This window comes from Fulmarus glacialis, unplaced genomic scaffold, assembly GCF_000690835.1.
Source record: "Fulmarus glacialis isolate BGI_N327 unplaced genomic scaffold, ASM69083v1 scaffold6883, whole genome shotgun sequence".
Taxonomy (NCBI): domain Eukaryota; kingdom Metazoa; phylum Chordata; class Aves; order Procellariiformes; family Procellariidae; genus Fulmarus; species Fulmarus glacialis.
In genome coordinates this window covers 19,738-33,895 of record NW_009203527.1, presented here as the reverse complement: position 1 = coordinate 33,895, position 14,158 = coordinate 19,738, and the positions used below count along the sequence as shown (strand labels likewise).

The 14,158-nt window shown below is 34.9% G+C and overlaps 1 protein-coding gene across 3 annotated transcripts in view; it reads right to left on the bottom strand.

Moving 5' to 3' along the window:
* The window catches only part of ATP2C1 (ATPase, Ca++ transporting, type 2C, member 1), a 50,700-nt gene that overhangs the window by 17,118 nt on the left and 19,424 nt on the right, over positions 1-14,158 (bottom strand). For all 3 annotated transcript variants that reach the window (XM_009574668.1, XM_009574667.1, XM_009574666.1), the window contains 11 exons: positions 12,489-12,524; positions 11,519-11,580; positions 11,042-11,150; positions 7,931-8,086; positions 7,223-7,291; positions 5,388-5,463; positions 4,791-4,857; positions 3,534-3,658; positions 2,272-2,369; positions 635-730; positions 440-529 (listed from right to left, as the gene is read on the bottom strand). In XM_009574668.1, the coding sequence (XP_009572963.1) occupies positions 440-529; positions 635-730; positions 2,272-2,369; positions 3,534-3,658; positions 4,791-4,857; positions 5,388-5,463; positions 7,223-7,291; positions 7,931-8,086; positions 11,042-11,150; positions 11,519-11,580; positions 12,489-12,524 (984 nt within the window). The remainder of the gene's footprint in view (positions 1-439; positions 530-634; positions 731-2,271; positions 2,370-3,533; positions 3,659-4,790; positions 4,858-5,387; positions 5,464-7,222; positions 7,292-7,930; positions 8,087-11,041; positions 11,151-11,518; positions 11,581-12,488; positions 12,525-14,158) is intronic.

The following is a 14,158-nucleotide window of genomic DNA, read 5'->3' as shown; positions in this document are numbered from 1 at the left end:
ATCAAGTGCAAAGATGCCTCGTCACGTTTCTCAGGAGCTGTAATGGGTGTGTCACAGCATAAAAAAACCAAAACATTTAATCAGTGTCCACAATTCAAACTACCTGTGCCCTGCACTTAAAGGGCACTATAAATGCTGCAGTCACCAATACATCAGTTATCAACTTCTTACTGCTTCTGATGAGAACTGGGAAAGAAACAGCACAATCAATATTCAATAGGTAAATTAGCTTGTGGCAGGTAAAAAGACAGTACTAAGTGCAAAAAGATGAAAATAAAGATTTTACTTCAGTTCTAAATAATTTTCTCTCATCTTTCCGAATGCCCAAAGATTTCCAACAGATAAGAAACATAGCAGATGAGCAGTTGCAATACAAATCTAGGAGACCCAAGGGAGAAGAAAATGAGAAAAAAAACCAAAACCACCATCAAGTACGCACCTTCATAGCAAGTGCAATTAAAGCCCCTTCTGTTGGCTTCCCCATTAACGTGTTGTTTCTAATCAAAGCATCATTGCACACACAACCGGCCTAAAAGATGAGGAAGGAAAGGCGAGAAAACAGAACACAAAGTAAGTGCCATACAATTGTGCTACATCATCAATTAAAACTCACCTCTCTGTGCCAAGATCTTACCTCAACAATTTTGCTAATGGATGGGTTGTTATAACCATGAATAACTTCACCATCAAGCATCACTTCTCCAAACCTGTTATAACCTACTCCAGTAACCTGCAAGACAAACAGCCAAAGGCAGTATGCAATGTAATGTTGACCAGGTTCATAAACTGTTTTAATCTCAGCTTTTTACTATAAACTACAGAAAATTTTAAAAAGGCCATTCATAATGACTGATTTTACTCAGTGTGAATGGATTCTCCTACTCGGCTTCTAATGTAGCAGGTACTAGATTAAGGAATAAAAACCCTGAGGGCAAGTGAGTTCAATGAAATATATTAGAGACTAATTTTTTTTTTTTAAAGTAGCCATTTTATTCCTTAGCATAAATAAATGCAGTGTATGTTGTTTCCTTACAGTATTAGGCATGCTTTCTTTTCTTGTTTTCTTTTGCTTTCTGATTTTTTTTTCTCCTATTCGTCTTTATCCTGGTTAATAATGCATACCCCCTGCAGGGGAATGGAGGTACAGAGCAGAGTCCTACTTTCATCCAGTAAGAAGAAAAAAAAAAAAAAAAAAAAATCGTATTTGAACAGCCTCTCAGCTGAGACCTCAGAAAGGTGTTAAAAACAGTAAAATTGTATTTTTAGTGCATAAAAACTAGTATCCCACTAGGATCTTAAAAAAAGTCTTCATGCCTACAGCATTAACAGCCAATACGTTTTACAGCCATTTCAAGTTCTCTTTCAATTAGGAAAAAGGAACTATTTTGACCCAAATGTAAACACATTGTGCTAGTAGTAAAGAAAAAGCAATTACAGTATTCCTACAGAATTCTAAGAATAGAAAAATAAATACCAGGATATATAAGCAAACAAAAGTAAATAACAGGAAAGAGTAAGAAAAAATGCCAGTATTTATGCTTATAAAAGTTAATGACAAGACCCTCTGTTAACTGTAATGTGGAAAAAAAAAAACCTTGATCAAGAAGAGTTTGAGAATTTAAGAACTTGTTTAAAACACTCCCATGAAACCACATCTAGTTCCACATCTTGCCGCTTTTCCATTCCTGATGCTTTTGCTTCTCTTCTGTGCATTTATTCAGTCTTTGCAGCAACTCCCTAAACTCAACAACCACTGTTTCATGTCCTGCTCCTATTTCCAACTCCATCCATTATAAAAAAGCAAGAATGACAGTACATACTCAGTATGAAGGGTTCACACAATAAATTCTTTTAGCCAAAAGATGGATATCCCTATTTTAAACATTTGTAACATGCAAATTTTATTTTTATGCACCTGCAACAGCAAAATAGCCTCAACTTTCTGTACTGAAGAAAAACAGTCTTTCAACTTGTCTTTGTACTGTATCTCAGCATCTGTCTTTTATTGTGACCTACAGACATCAAGAGATTTAAGAACTTAACATATACAAAAAATTCTTCTGTAATCAGAGAAGGCTTGGATAACACAGCTCAAAGGCTGCAATACTAAATGAAGAACAGAATTAGCTGGAAGTTGAGGAACAGGAGTTTGGTGCAACAAATTTACACTTTCTTAACTGATGCTTTACCTACAGTATACTCAAAGCATGTTTCAGCTGATACACATAACAAAGTAAAAAGGAAAATTGAAGTCTAAGTCTCACTACATACCTCAGCATGCTGTCCATCTGAAGTAAAAATATGAGTAACAGTCATTTCATTCTTTGTCAGAGTTCCAGTTTTATCTGAACAAATTACGTTGCAACAACCTGAAATAACCAATTAACATTTATAAGACAACGCTTGCTTAGAACAATGTAACTAACAAGAAAAAAAGTATTCAAGACAAGCACATTTCTAGAGATACTGCGGCTGTCTCTGTGAAAAAAGAAAATTAAACAGAGACAGCCAATTTTCAACTATTAATGAATAGCTGTACAAGGTTCTTTGCAAGTTTGTCCACTAAATTAAAAAAAACTAATTAAAATCCCAAATTCACAACTCTTAGCGAATGGAAGCATTTCAGACCTCTCCTTCATTTATTCCGCTGTTTCTCAAACTACATCACTGAAATGTCAATTATAACTCCTGGTGAGGATGAAATCTAAGAGCTTGCTTTATAGCAGTCATTCTTCTTTATCAAAAAGTACAACATCTATCTAATGCTAGCCACAACACTTTTGTCACACAAGTGTGACTTACTACTAAACCTGCAAATTTTAATAAGATTGAAAAGATTACAGAAATGTGAAATCTGTATATGCCTTTTTAATCCAGGAAAAGAGTATTTCAAAAGAGTGCTGCAGTATCTTGACATTTTTGGACATGATAGCAGGAATTGCAAAAGCAACAAAAAACTCTGCAACAGTAATGAAACTCTGCTAGAGGCATTGGAAAAAATATTTCCATCCTTCAAATGCAAAAAGAAATTCAAATGCAGCAGAATTATTTAGCTTAGTATTTCTATTTCTTTTCCATGTCCTGTACTTTGTACGTTTCATGACTGAAACTGCGTACAGAATGTTTTTAAGCTTTAATGTTTTTAAATGATTTTAAATTTTAATACGAGCAGCATAGCATCCTGAAGGTGCATTATGATTACAAAGCTTTTTCTAATACTCTTTATAGAAAGAGTCCTCCTTACATCCAATCACTCATGCAGTTTAGAGTATTGCTAGTGTGGCATGCTATTAACTGACAGACTGTTTATTTCAGTTAAACAAAAAAAAAGAGTAGTTAGAGGGCCCACAAAAACATACACCTGAACTCTAACTGTGCAAAAAATGCAGTCAATTTAGAAATGTTTTAAAGATACCACCACATTGCTAGCAAAATAAGAATACCTGCTTTATTTTAATCATTAGTTATCAATATTTGTGTTGATTTCCTAACATTTGTATCAAAATACTATCTTCAGGTTAGTCTAGTCATACCTAAAGTTTCAACAATAGGCAGTTTTTTTACAATAGCCCGTTTCTTCACCATTCTCATCACACCAAGGGCCAGTGTCACTGTTACCACAATTGGGAGTCCTTCAGGGATTGCAGCTACAGCCAAACTGTAATGAAAGTAAATATACAAATCTTGTCTTAGAACATCATACGTGAATACATAGTAATGATGAATTTACACTTCAGAACATTGTTTCTGTGGCTGTCTGTTCACTGAGGTTAAAAGTGAAAGGAAGCAGCTGCCATGCGATTCTAGTTGTATACCATTCATTATAAGATACACACCAAAGACAGTAACAAAATGCAGTAACTCAGACATTTCTACTCATTACGCAAAAGTATGAAGAAAAGTTGGGTGGAAGGAGAAATCAACTGTACATCTGTTTTGCCTACACAAAACACTAATTAGGACTGTGCAAAGCAGCCTAAATTGTGAAGAGTAAACGTAGTCAGCACTAAACAGAACTGGGAAATGCCACCGCTTCAAGTGACCACTGATCCACAGCTGTTACTGCTGGATCATGATGTGGCAGCAAGCTAAGTGCTGGAATGGCACAGAAGGTCATTTAAAAAAAAAACCAAACCAAACAAAAAAAACCCTGATAACAGTGTAAACAAGATCACAATAACTCATTACACAATGCTCAAAGATGCAGGTCCTGGTGCGTTCCCCCTCCCCACCCCACCCCCAAAGGGTAAATCTCCAGAGTCTGATACTGTCATTTAAAGAAACACTTCTGCCTTATGCACTGTCCACATAATTAGCAACTCAGCAACTTTTCTAAGAGTACAGAGTTAGATCATCTAAATTCAGTGTTATTCTCAGCAGACAACACCCTGGGATTAAATTTCCATAATATGCGAGAAAATGAGCTAATGAACTACATGACACAAGGCTTGTAGTAACTTAATTTTGTCTGATGCCACTTAAAAAATTACATTTTCTTTATTTACTCAGTGACAGAAATTCAAACTGTACAACTCTCGTGCGTTTGCAGGTGTTCCACAAGACACTCAGAAATCACCAAATGCACAGTTTAAGAGACTGACAAGAACATACTGTATCATAAAAATGAGTATGAATTTGCTTTTTTACAGCACAAACTCTATTTTCATTTTGAATTACTTATGTGACTTAAAAGCAGAGTCTGTGTGCAAGCATATCATAATATACATCACTAGCCTTCAGACACTTGCTGTAATGCACGATCTACACTATTTAAAAAACAAAAATCTTACCTCACGCCAATTGTGAACATATCAAGTATATGCTTTCCTTGCAACCAGCCAACCAGCATAATAACTCCTATAAAGAAAATAGTCGTCAGGATAAATATAAAACCAACAGGTACTGTAGCCTCATGGGGAAAAGAAAAAGAACTCAAATAGCCAAAACCAAGCTTATCATTGTGCTATCTATAAAAAAATCTATTGTTTCTTTCACTGTCAAAGCGCGATTCCATTAGTATGGCGAAGGTGAAGAAAGTTTCTGCCAGTCAAGTTGCCCAATCACACCAGCAGTGAGGTACTCACTCACGCACACCTTGAATCAGAATACAAGACACATTGCAATTTAAAAGGAAGCATTTAGAGGACAAAAAAGTAAGTCAGAAAAGTATGTTTACAGGAAGAAGCAAGTAAACACCCTTACGATGAAAGTTACATTGCATTAGTAAGTAACCTTCAGATGATTAGTGGCATGAACTCAACATGACTAATAAAATGGGGAGTCAAAATATTTAAAAAGAGAGAGATCAAGCCCTTCCATTTCCCCAAGCCTACATGTTAGTTTCAGTTACATAACAATTTGTAATTCTTTCACATAAATTCTCTTACCTATTATACCAAAGGAATACAAGGAAAGCTGTTTTCCCAAGAGATCCATACTCTTCTGCAGAGGTGTCTTTGGAGCCTTTACGAATAGTAAACATGCAGCAGTTAACAAGCACAGGTTAAAAAGCATGAACTGTACCACGTATTACTTCAGACGTGCAAATTTCAAGACACTGTCAGTGAACAAGATGCAATTATACCCTGTTTCCATATGTTTACTTTGTGAAAACAGACTACTCTGTTCCATTCTTGTGTAGAATTCAAGAAGATTCAAGAACACTTCAATGAAATGAAAAATTTATTAGAAATATTCTTTGGGAGCTTTGTGATGTCTACCACAAACCTAATACAAAAGGTCGTATCAAAGATTTTATTAAAAAAATCATGACGACTAAAAGCCACTGCACTTCTTCCAAGACCAAAAAGTTCTTGATAACAAGAATAAAAATAAAACTGACTTTTCAAGACAGAGGCATTATAGCCCTGGAAGACCAATTATAACTCAAAAGGAATTTGATAATCATCTGCAGAAAATTCAATTTAGCCAAATAGAAAACTATAGAAATATTTAGACAATCTAGTGCCAAAAAAAAGGTTAGAAAGGAAGAGGGGACATGAAGCAAAAATTTTAATTTAAAAAAAAAAAAAGAACAACAAAAAAACAGGAAAGTGGATTTTTACATTGGATGCCAGTAAGTTTTGGTTTTTTAATAGCAATACATGGTGGATCACAGTATAGAAAGCGTGGCAAAAAAAAGGAAGACAGTCATTGTAAAATCATCTTTGTTCAACAAGTTCTGAAAAAAGTGCATACACTCTACATGAGAAAGCTAGCATCAAGTTTGATTCACGCTTACCTTCAAAATTTACTTTTAAAATGAGATTACTGTAATATAAACATCAAAAATAACCCTACAATACTCTGGTATTTCAGAATGATGTTGGTGTAGAATGCTCACATGGGAGGGTTTCCTGGGGTTTTTTTTCATTAATAATTACACTTGTTACAATACAAACTAAGTACTATTGAACAGATGATCATATTTTCCTCATGTGTATTAAAATGGATTCCACTTTGGTGACTGGACAGCAGTACTCCCTTGAAAGGTGTAGTAAGGCACTGCAGCTAACAACATGAGGTCAGCGATGCACTCCTGGCTGATGCATTTAATGCCCTTAGTTGCTCTGTTTTGGCAGATTTCAGAAATGTATATATCTGGGAAAAAGGTACTGCCTATACTATGCCTGACCATGTCCTCACAGCTGGAGGCAGACTGTCTCCTTATGATCCTACATTGGTCAGGCATCCAGAGAAGAAGCTAGAAGGCCCTAGATACACAAAACACTCAAGTCTGAATTCCCATGTGGATCAGTGTACCGCAATAAAGAAAAATCACTGGGGGACTTTAGTATACAAGAGTCAAAGGGAGCTTTTAAAAGGTTAAGGTGGAGATCATGAAGCAGCAGGAGACTTGCATAACCCTGAAGTACACTGCTAACCAAGGGAAAACATAGTCCTGTGCAGGCAGCACACAAATCTGTCATACAAATCCCTTCTGCACAAATGTAGTTCCACTTGAAAAAAATACACTTCCACAAATTGCAATGAGATTTGTTCCATTGAACAGGTTCAGAATACTATTTTCAGTTAATATTTTTTGGATTTTTTTTGCACTGAATGCAATTACTACTTTCACATTCAAGAGCCAAGATTTTTTCACTAGAGGACAGAAAAATACTAAAAGCAATGTAATTAAGTTTAAGTTAAATGCTTTAATGAATGACATATACTTACACCTACAAAATATATGTCGTTGCTTCTAAATATTCACTCTTACCTCTTCTGCTTGCATCATTTTGAAAACCTCCCCAAATTCCGAGTTTTCTCCTGTTCCAATAACTATCCCCTAAAAAAACCAAAAATAAAGCCAATTCAAATCTGCAGTTTAATTTTAATGTTAGTGGTTGCTCTTGACAGCTTTGACTCAAGTAGTGGACAAATGCCATTTAGCCTGCTATGATTTTGTTAGCTTTGTTTATAAAATTAGTTCTTGGCACAAGTAGGAAATATTTTTGCTAAAAAACATTTTGCCTCTGTGAAACAAACTGCTATCCATGCATTGCTGAAGTATGTAGTAACTACCAGTAACAAAACTCAGAGTAACACTAGCCAAAACTGTATTTTCAGTTACAGATTTTCAAACACATGAATGTAGTTCTAGAAGCAAAATACACATCCTAGACAGAAGAGTTTTACATCATCTGCTCCCTACAAATTTGAGCTCTCCTGACCCTAGATTAGTTTTCTTTTTAAACCGGTGTCTGAAAAAGCACCAACGAGAAAAGCTCTGCAGTGTATCATAGTAGTCTTCCGTATTTCCAGTAAAAAATTCTATTTCTATTCCATTTCTATTGTTTCAGAAAACTCAAAATATATGTAGTCCTTAAAGTACATTTCTCAATTGATAGGTGAACTTTAAAAATAAGAACTGCCTTCAAGTAGTTGAAACATGGAAAATATTCTTCCCTATCAATAATGATTTTACCTTTGCTTTTCCACATCTGACCAATGTTCCCATGAAAGCAATATTGCTCCTAGAAGTAAGGTCTCCATTGGTTGCTGCTGGCTGAGGAGCTATAGATTTAGAGCAAGGAGCTGTCTCACCCGTGAGACTGGATTCATCAATAGAAAGGTCCACAGCCTTTGAAAATAAAATACATGGACTAGGTAAAAAGCATGACAATCTTTTGTAAGTAGTTGGAAGTTTTAATAGAGGTTTCCCAATTTTGACCTTTAAAAATACATCCAATACATTCATATGGTAAGAAACCATGTCAATATCAACCATATTTTAAGGATCAACAAAGCAACAAGCACTCCTACAAAATATTGCAGCAATGCAACAAGCTCTCACTTTGAAGAGACAAAGTTTACTCATAATTTTATGTTCATGATTGTTTTTCTATAAAACGTTCAAGAGGTTGCAACTGTGATGCATTCGGTCACCAAACAAAATAATTAACTGGGAATGTAAGCGCACATACCTATTATCCTCTCAACTCTTCCTCTGTCCACTTCTTCCTATCACAGTCCATTAAAAACTCGCTAACAAAGAGCATATTTCATACAGTGTTTTTTGTTCACTGTAGGGAAAATGCTATTCAGGCCACAGTCAAGTAGACTAGAGGAACAGAAGCTGCCTTTTTTTGTTTTAGGTTTAACTTTTGTGGGTTTTTACTAGTATGTGGGGGCAGTTAGAGAAGGAAAAGGTAAAAATGAATTATTTTGTATTAATCAGCTGACAGATGAAGAAAATAAAATTTGTGTTCTATAAATATAATCCAAAACAAAAAATAACTTATCAAAATATAAATTGAAGAGAAATGTCTATCCTCAACTGACATCAATTCTTACATATTAATCTACCAACTTCAATGAGTCTTGCACAAATCCAAAGCCTGAATCATTAAATTCTGTTCACAAAATTTAAGTAAAATAATTTTGCATTATTAAAGCCACTATTGGTGACCATACCACTAAATTTCAAGATAACCTTCAAGAAAAACAGTGTTAAAGGATGCATAATAAAACTCAACTGTCAAAACACTTTGAAAGGATGTCACTTACAAAGAGTAAATAAGAATCAGTTACATTGCACACAGTACCACCACACTATAGCAGATCGCTCCAAGGTTCAAGTTGGGGTTTTTCTGGTGTTTTGTTTTGGGTTTTTTAAGTGGCATGATAACTTTGATGCACTCCAGTTCTAGCTGGACAACAAAATGAACACAGGCTGCTAGATCAAAAATAATTTAGGCATTGTAAAAGAGGATAGTACCTTTACTAAAGTGCTTTCTGATCAGTCAAATCCCTCTAATTCCTGCTACTTTCTCAAATAGTTACGAGTGTAGTACCCATTTTTAAAAGATGGATGCTGTATCAATAAAGGAAAAGGGACACTTGTCAAAAACTGCAATGAATCTTTCAATCAAAGCTATAAAGAATGATTAACTCCAGAAAGTTCTATAGTAATTTTCTACTGGTGATGTATTCCTCAGACTCCAAGCTGAAACAGGATGAAGACTCCACTTTGCTACTGTTCAGATTTAGCCATGAGCTCTGAAACATTTATCATCACTATCAAAAGGAATTGTGTTCAAAGCCTATGCTGTTACACGTGTATTAGTTCTTGATGTAATATTCTGGCTTTAGAGAAGATTACCATAAAACTTGATGGACCACTCATTAACATAAAGAAAACTTAGGCCAGAAAAGGTCTTCAAATACTTTTTGGAAAACGAGATTGTCCCGCAAGATTAGATCACTGAGGAAACAACTTCTCACATGTATGAAAGGCTTCAGAAAGGAAATAGTGCCTAATTACCATTTCTACAATTTTCCAGGACAGCATCAATCAGAATATGCTGAAGAGATCTAGTTCTTTATGTGAAAAGATGATCTTCATCTAATTTGTTTTAAAACCCACCACCCTGTAACAATGTCTAGTAGAGACAAGATGAAAACAAGATTACATGCCCTTATTTTCAAATGATCTGCAAGAGTAGTTGAGATAAAGATGGCACAAATTTTTGTCTGGTGTAGGGCTACAGACAGCTGAGAAACTTCTAGTTCCCTTTGTAGGAGGTCCAAGCATGACATAAGTTTATGAGCAAGAAAGTAGATGCTGCTGCAACAGCAGTTTCATACCAATGCAGAGACTATACAATTGCTGAGGGAAGGAGAAACTGTTCGCAGTCACAAAAAACAAACCCACTCAAGTACTAACTACACTACAGGGGCTAACAACAGATGATGCAGACAAATTTCTCAAGAGCACCACAAATTTGTCTCAGAAACTAGCTTGTTTAAGACTTTGTCTATAAAATGAGCACTGATTAATCCAGTATCAACCATGGCTATACTGGATATACAGTTCATCATATCCAGAAATCACTTTAACATGATAGATAGCCTAGATATTGGGCAACCTGAGGATGCCCAATCTGACAGAAAAGTAACATGACACTATTCAACCGAAACCGTCAAAAGCAAGATGAATATATATACACTCCATTTTTAGAGAATCTGCAAGTACTATTATAGTGCTACGGCTTCAACTCAAGCACTTCCAGCAGTGCTAATATTATGAATCAAATATTTAGTAAACTAGAAGATATAACAACATACACTGATGAAAAAGTGTCAGAAAAAAGATCACACTGGCACAATTTCACCTTTTTTTTTTAATGTTCCATTATCAGAGAACACTGAAACTATACCCTAAAGATTAATGCAAATAAAGAATCGAAATCACCTGCACCAGCTGCCAAAATATCTTATAATTCAGACTGAAAACAATTATTTTACAACTTGTTTAACACTGAGAAAAAGTACTCAACTAGAATTTTCAAGAATGCATTACTACACAAAATTGAAAAATTCTTTCCTTTCATGTCCTATAATCATAAACTACATATATTGTTAAGAATGCACAATTAAATTTGGGAACTGAATTATTTCAAAATTTCTATCTAGACAGTTGTGAATTCCAAACAATAACACTTACTGCACTTCAATAGTCAGTGGCTATCTTCTCTTCCCCTCTATTCCACAAAAAGAAAAGTTATTAAATATTAAAGCAATATTAGGTATATACCTCAAATAATCGTAGATCAGCCGGGACTCTATCTCCAACTGACAGGCAGACTGTATCACCTGGGACTAAATCTCTTGCAAGTGTATGTTCCACCCTACCTTCTCGTACACTGTAGGTAAAAACATGAAGAGCGTAAGAACATCTTTTCTGGCATTTTGTCAAATAAAAGCACTCACACTGTTGACTATGCATTGCAGTGTTACTGGTTTCAGCAAAATACTATTTCTATTTTGCTGTTTGTTTCTTAGAAGTTACACATCAGTAATATCATTTGAAGCAATCAGAGAGGCAACAACATGGAATAATTTTTTAGGCCCATACAACAGTCTTTAAAATGAACAAAAGCAAAGCACGTTCTGTGTCAGCGTAACAGCTAGTATAAGAGCGGTAAGTTCAGTAAAACCTTTTTCTTTTACTCATTCCAGATTTAATTTAATATGACTTAATTTAGAACTGAAAGGACAAACAATTCCATACCAATGGCATTCTGGAGGCACAAGTTTACTAAGCTCTTCAAGAGATTTTTCTGATCTGTATTCCTGCAGAGACATTTAAGAAAAATAAAGCAGATAATATTTTTAAAACAGGCAAAAATTAAACAACAATAAGATATAGATATATGTACTGAAATTTATCTTATTAGTAAAGTTGTATTAAAGTAATATTCCAAACCATCAGGTATGAGGTGCCCTTCCACAGTTCTGTATTAGATACTTTAAAAACCAAATATGGTCCAAACACTGAAAAATTTACAGATTTAAGAGTTTGCCTACATGCATTTCTTCTGAAACAGCAGCAGAGGTCCTTTGCATTTTCCCCTCAACATCTTCAGAGCTTTGTAATACTTGCAGTAATGCTTCTAAACTCAGGGATCAGACACACGACTAAGTTCCACAGTTTAAAAAGTTAGTATCAAAAATACTGTGTTCATGCTCCAGGAGAACGAAGGTATCACAGTTCATCTTTAACTCAATAAACAGATTATAGAATTAAGGTAAACAAAGATATAGAGCACAAACACAAAGCAATTTTGGTTTAGGCACACACTGAGTAAAGCTGGGCATTTACAGAATTAAAATTTTTTTATGACTTAGAAAATTAAAGATAACTATTATTTTTTGAAAAATTTCTGTAAAGAATTGAAGCCGGGGCTACATTTTCAGAATTTTATATGAAGTTAAATATTTAAAAGTACTTCAACACTGTTTATACTGCGTGCTTCTTTACTCTTTTATGGCTGAGTATAATAGCCATATAGATGCATAAACGTCAATGTAATAAAGCAGGACAAATCACACACTTTAGAAAAGGCAAAAGACTTGGATGAAAGCGCAGAGCTCTTTACTCAACCATTCACAGCACAATGCATCAAGACAATTACTTCAGTCTTATAAATAGAAGAGTTTACATAAAAGCAATAATCTTATTTGGACAACAGCTGTCTTACCTGAACGAAGGCAACTGTAACAACAATGAGTATTGCCTGCAAGAAAACAAAAGTGAGTAAGATAAAAGAATTCCAAACAGCCATGAAAGTAAGTGATGATATTTGGTTTTGCTCAGCCATAGTTGTTACTACATCTTAACAATACGATTTGGAAACAAACTTTCTCATGCTCAAAATCACTCTGTATTCCTTGGGTCTGTTATAAAAGCAATACTATTACATCTGCTCTAGTGATGTCCAAGAACTTGATAACCTGATTTTACTAAAAATAAGATTAAAAACTAGATAGCAATTTTGAAGAAAAACTTCCTCTGCTCATGTTTCTAGGGAGTGAGCAAGAGACAGCAGTGGAGAGAGATCCATGACGCAAATAGAAAAATTGGTCTGAAGTGTGAATGATGTTCTCTGAACAGAACAAAGGTTAAAGGAATGTCATGTTAACTCTACAGAGCATCACAGATGTGGCTTCATTCAAATAACCAGATAACAGAAAGACTAAGAACAAACTGAAGACTAGAAATAAGACAGGACACTGAGTACATCTCAAACAGCCAAGATCCCAGAGATCCCAAACAAAAAAAACTAAAAAAAACTGCTCATTAGGAATAATCCAAGATAAGTACTAAGGCCTCAATAGCAAGGCGTCATAGTCACGCATATCACACACAATTCTGGTCACAACACTTCAACATAAACATCATGGGGCTTGTAAGCATGTGATGTGAAAGTGAGTGAATGAATGAAATCATTACAGGAAGTAACAAAGATCAATTTTGTGTTAAGTATCATCTTCCCCTTCAATACACTCTCAAATTGAGTTTTGTTACACTAACTGTATTTGTTACTCAAATTGAGTTGTTACGCTGATTTCTTACAGAACTGTAACACAACATCCATTAATTAAGCCTTTAAAGTACATACTTTAACTCCTAACCAAGTACTACTATTTTACCAGAGAAAAGCTTTCTTGAAGAACTCTTAACTAAATCAAGGATAAATCCAGTAAATCTGCCTTATTTGTGATACTAACGTTAGCCTCACCAACTGAATATTAGTAAATAACTATATATATTCCATCTTTCCATGAAATACTTCCACCACAGCTACACATGTTTCTTTTGGAGGCAATATTATCTTCTACAGTTCATGCTACCTGACACAGCTTTGCATTCCTAGCCTCACGTCAGTCTCTCAGCTTGTGTCTACGTGCAATGGCTTGCATCAAGAAGCCAATATCCTCCAAATAGGAATAGGTATGTAATTTTTTTTTTAACCTTTATCAGTTCCCAGTCCAGATCAAAAAGCTTTACAATACATTTATATCAGCAGAGCTAAAAAGATGGCAAAAGCTGCTCAAGCCAACATTGCCACCAAAAGAAACATGTCACTGATCTTCAGCAGCAAATCAGTTTTATTGCTAAGGCTCTGAGCACAAATATACAGTCACAGAAAAATTGCACTATCATCTGAAAATGAAGCTAAACAAATATTCACTAGGTGAAAATGTGGGTATTAATAACAGCAAGACTAAATGGTAGGTTAGTCAGAAGTTATACAAAACCCACAATTGATGAACTTGAACTCAACCACACTTTTTCTCCATATTTTAAGACACATCTACCAATGTTCACAAGGCTGTTAAAGATACCTTCTCGGGTTGTAGCACAGAA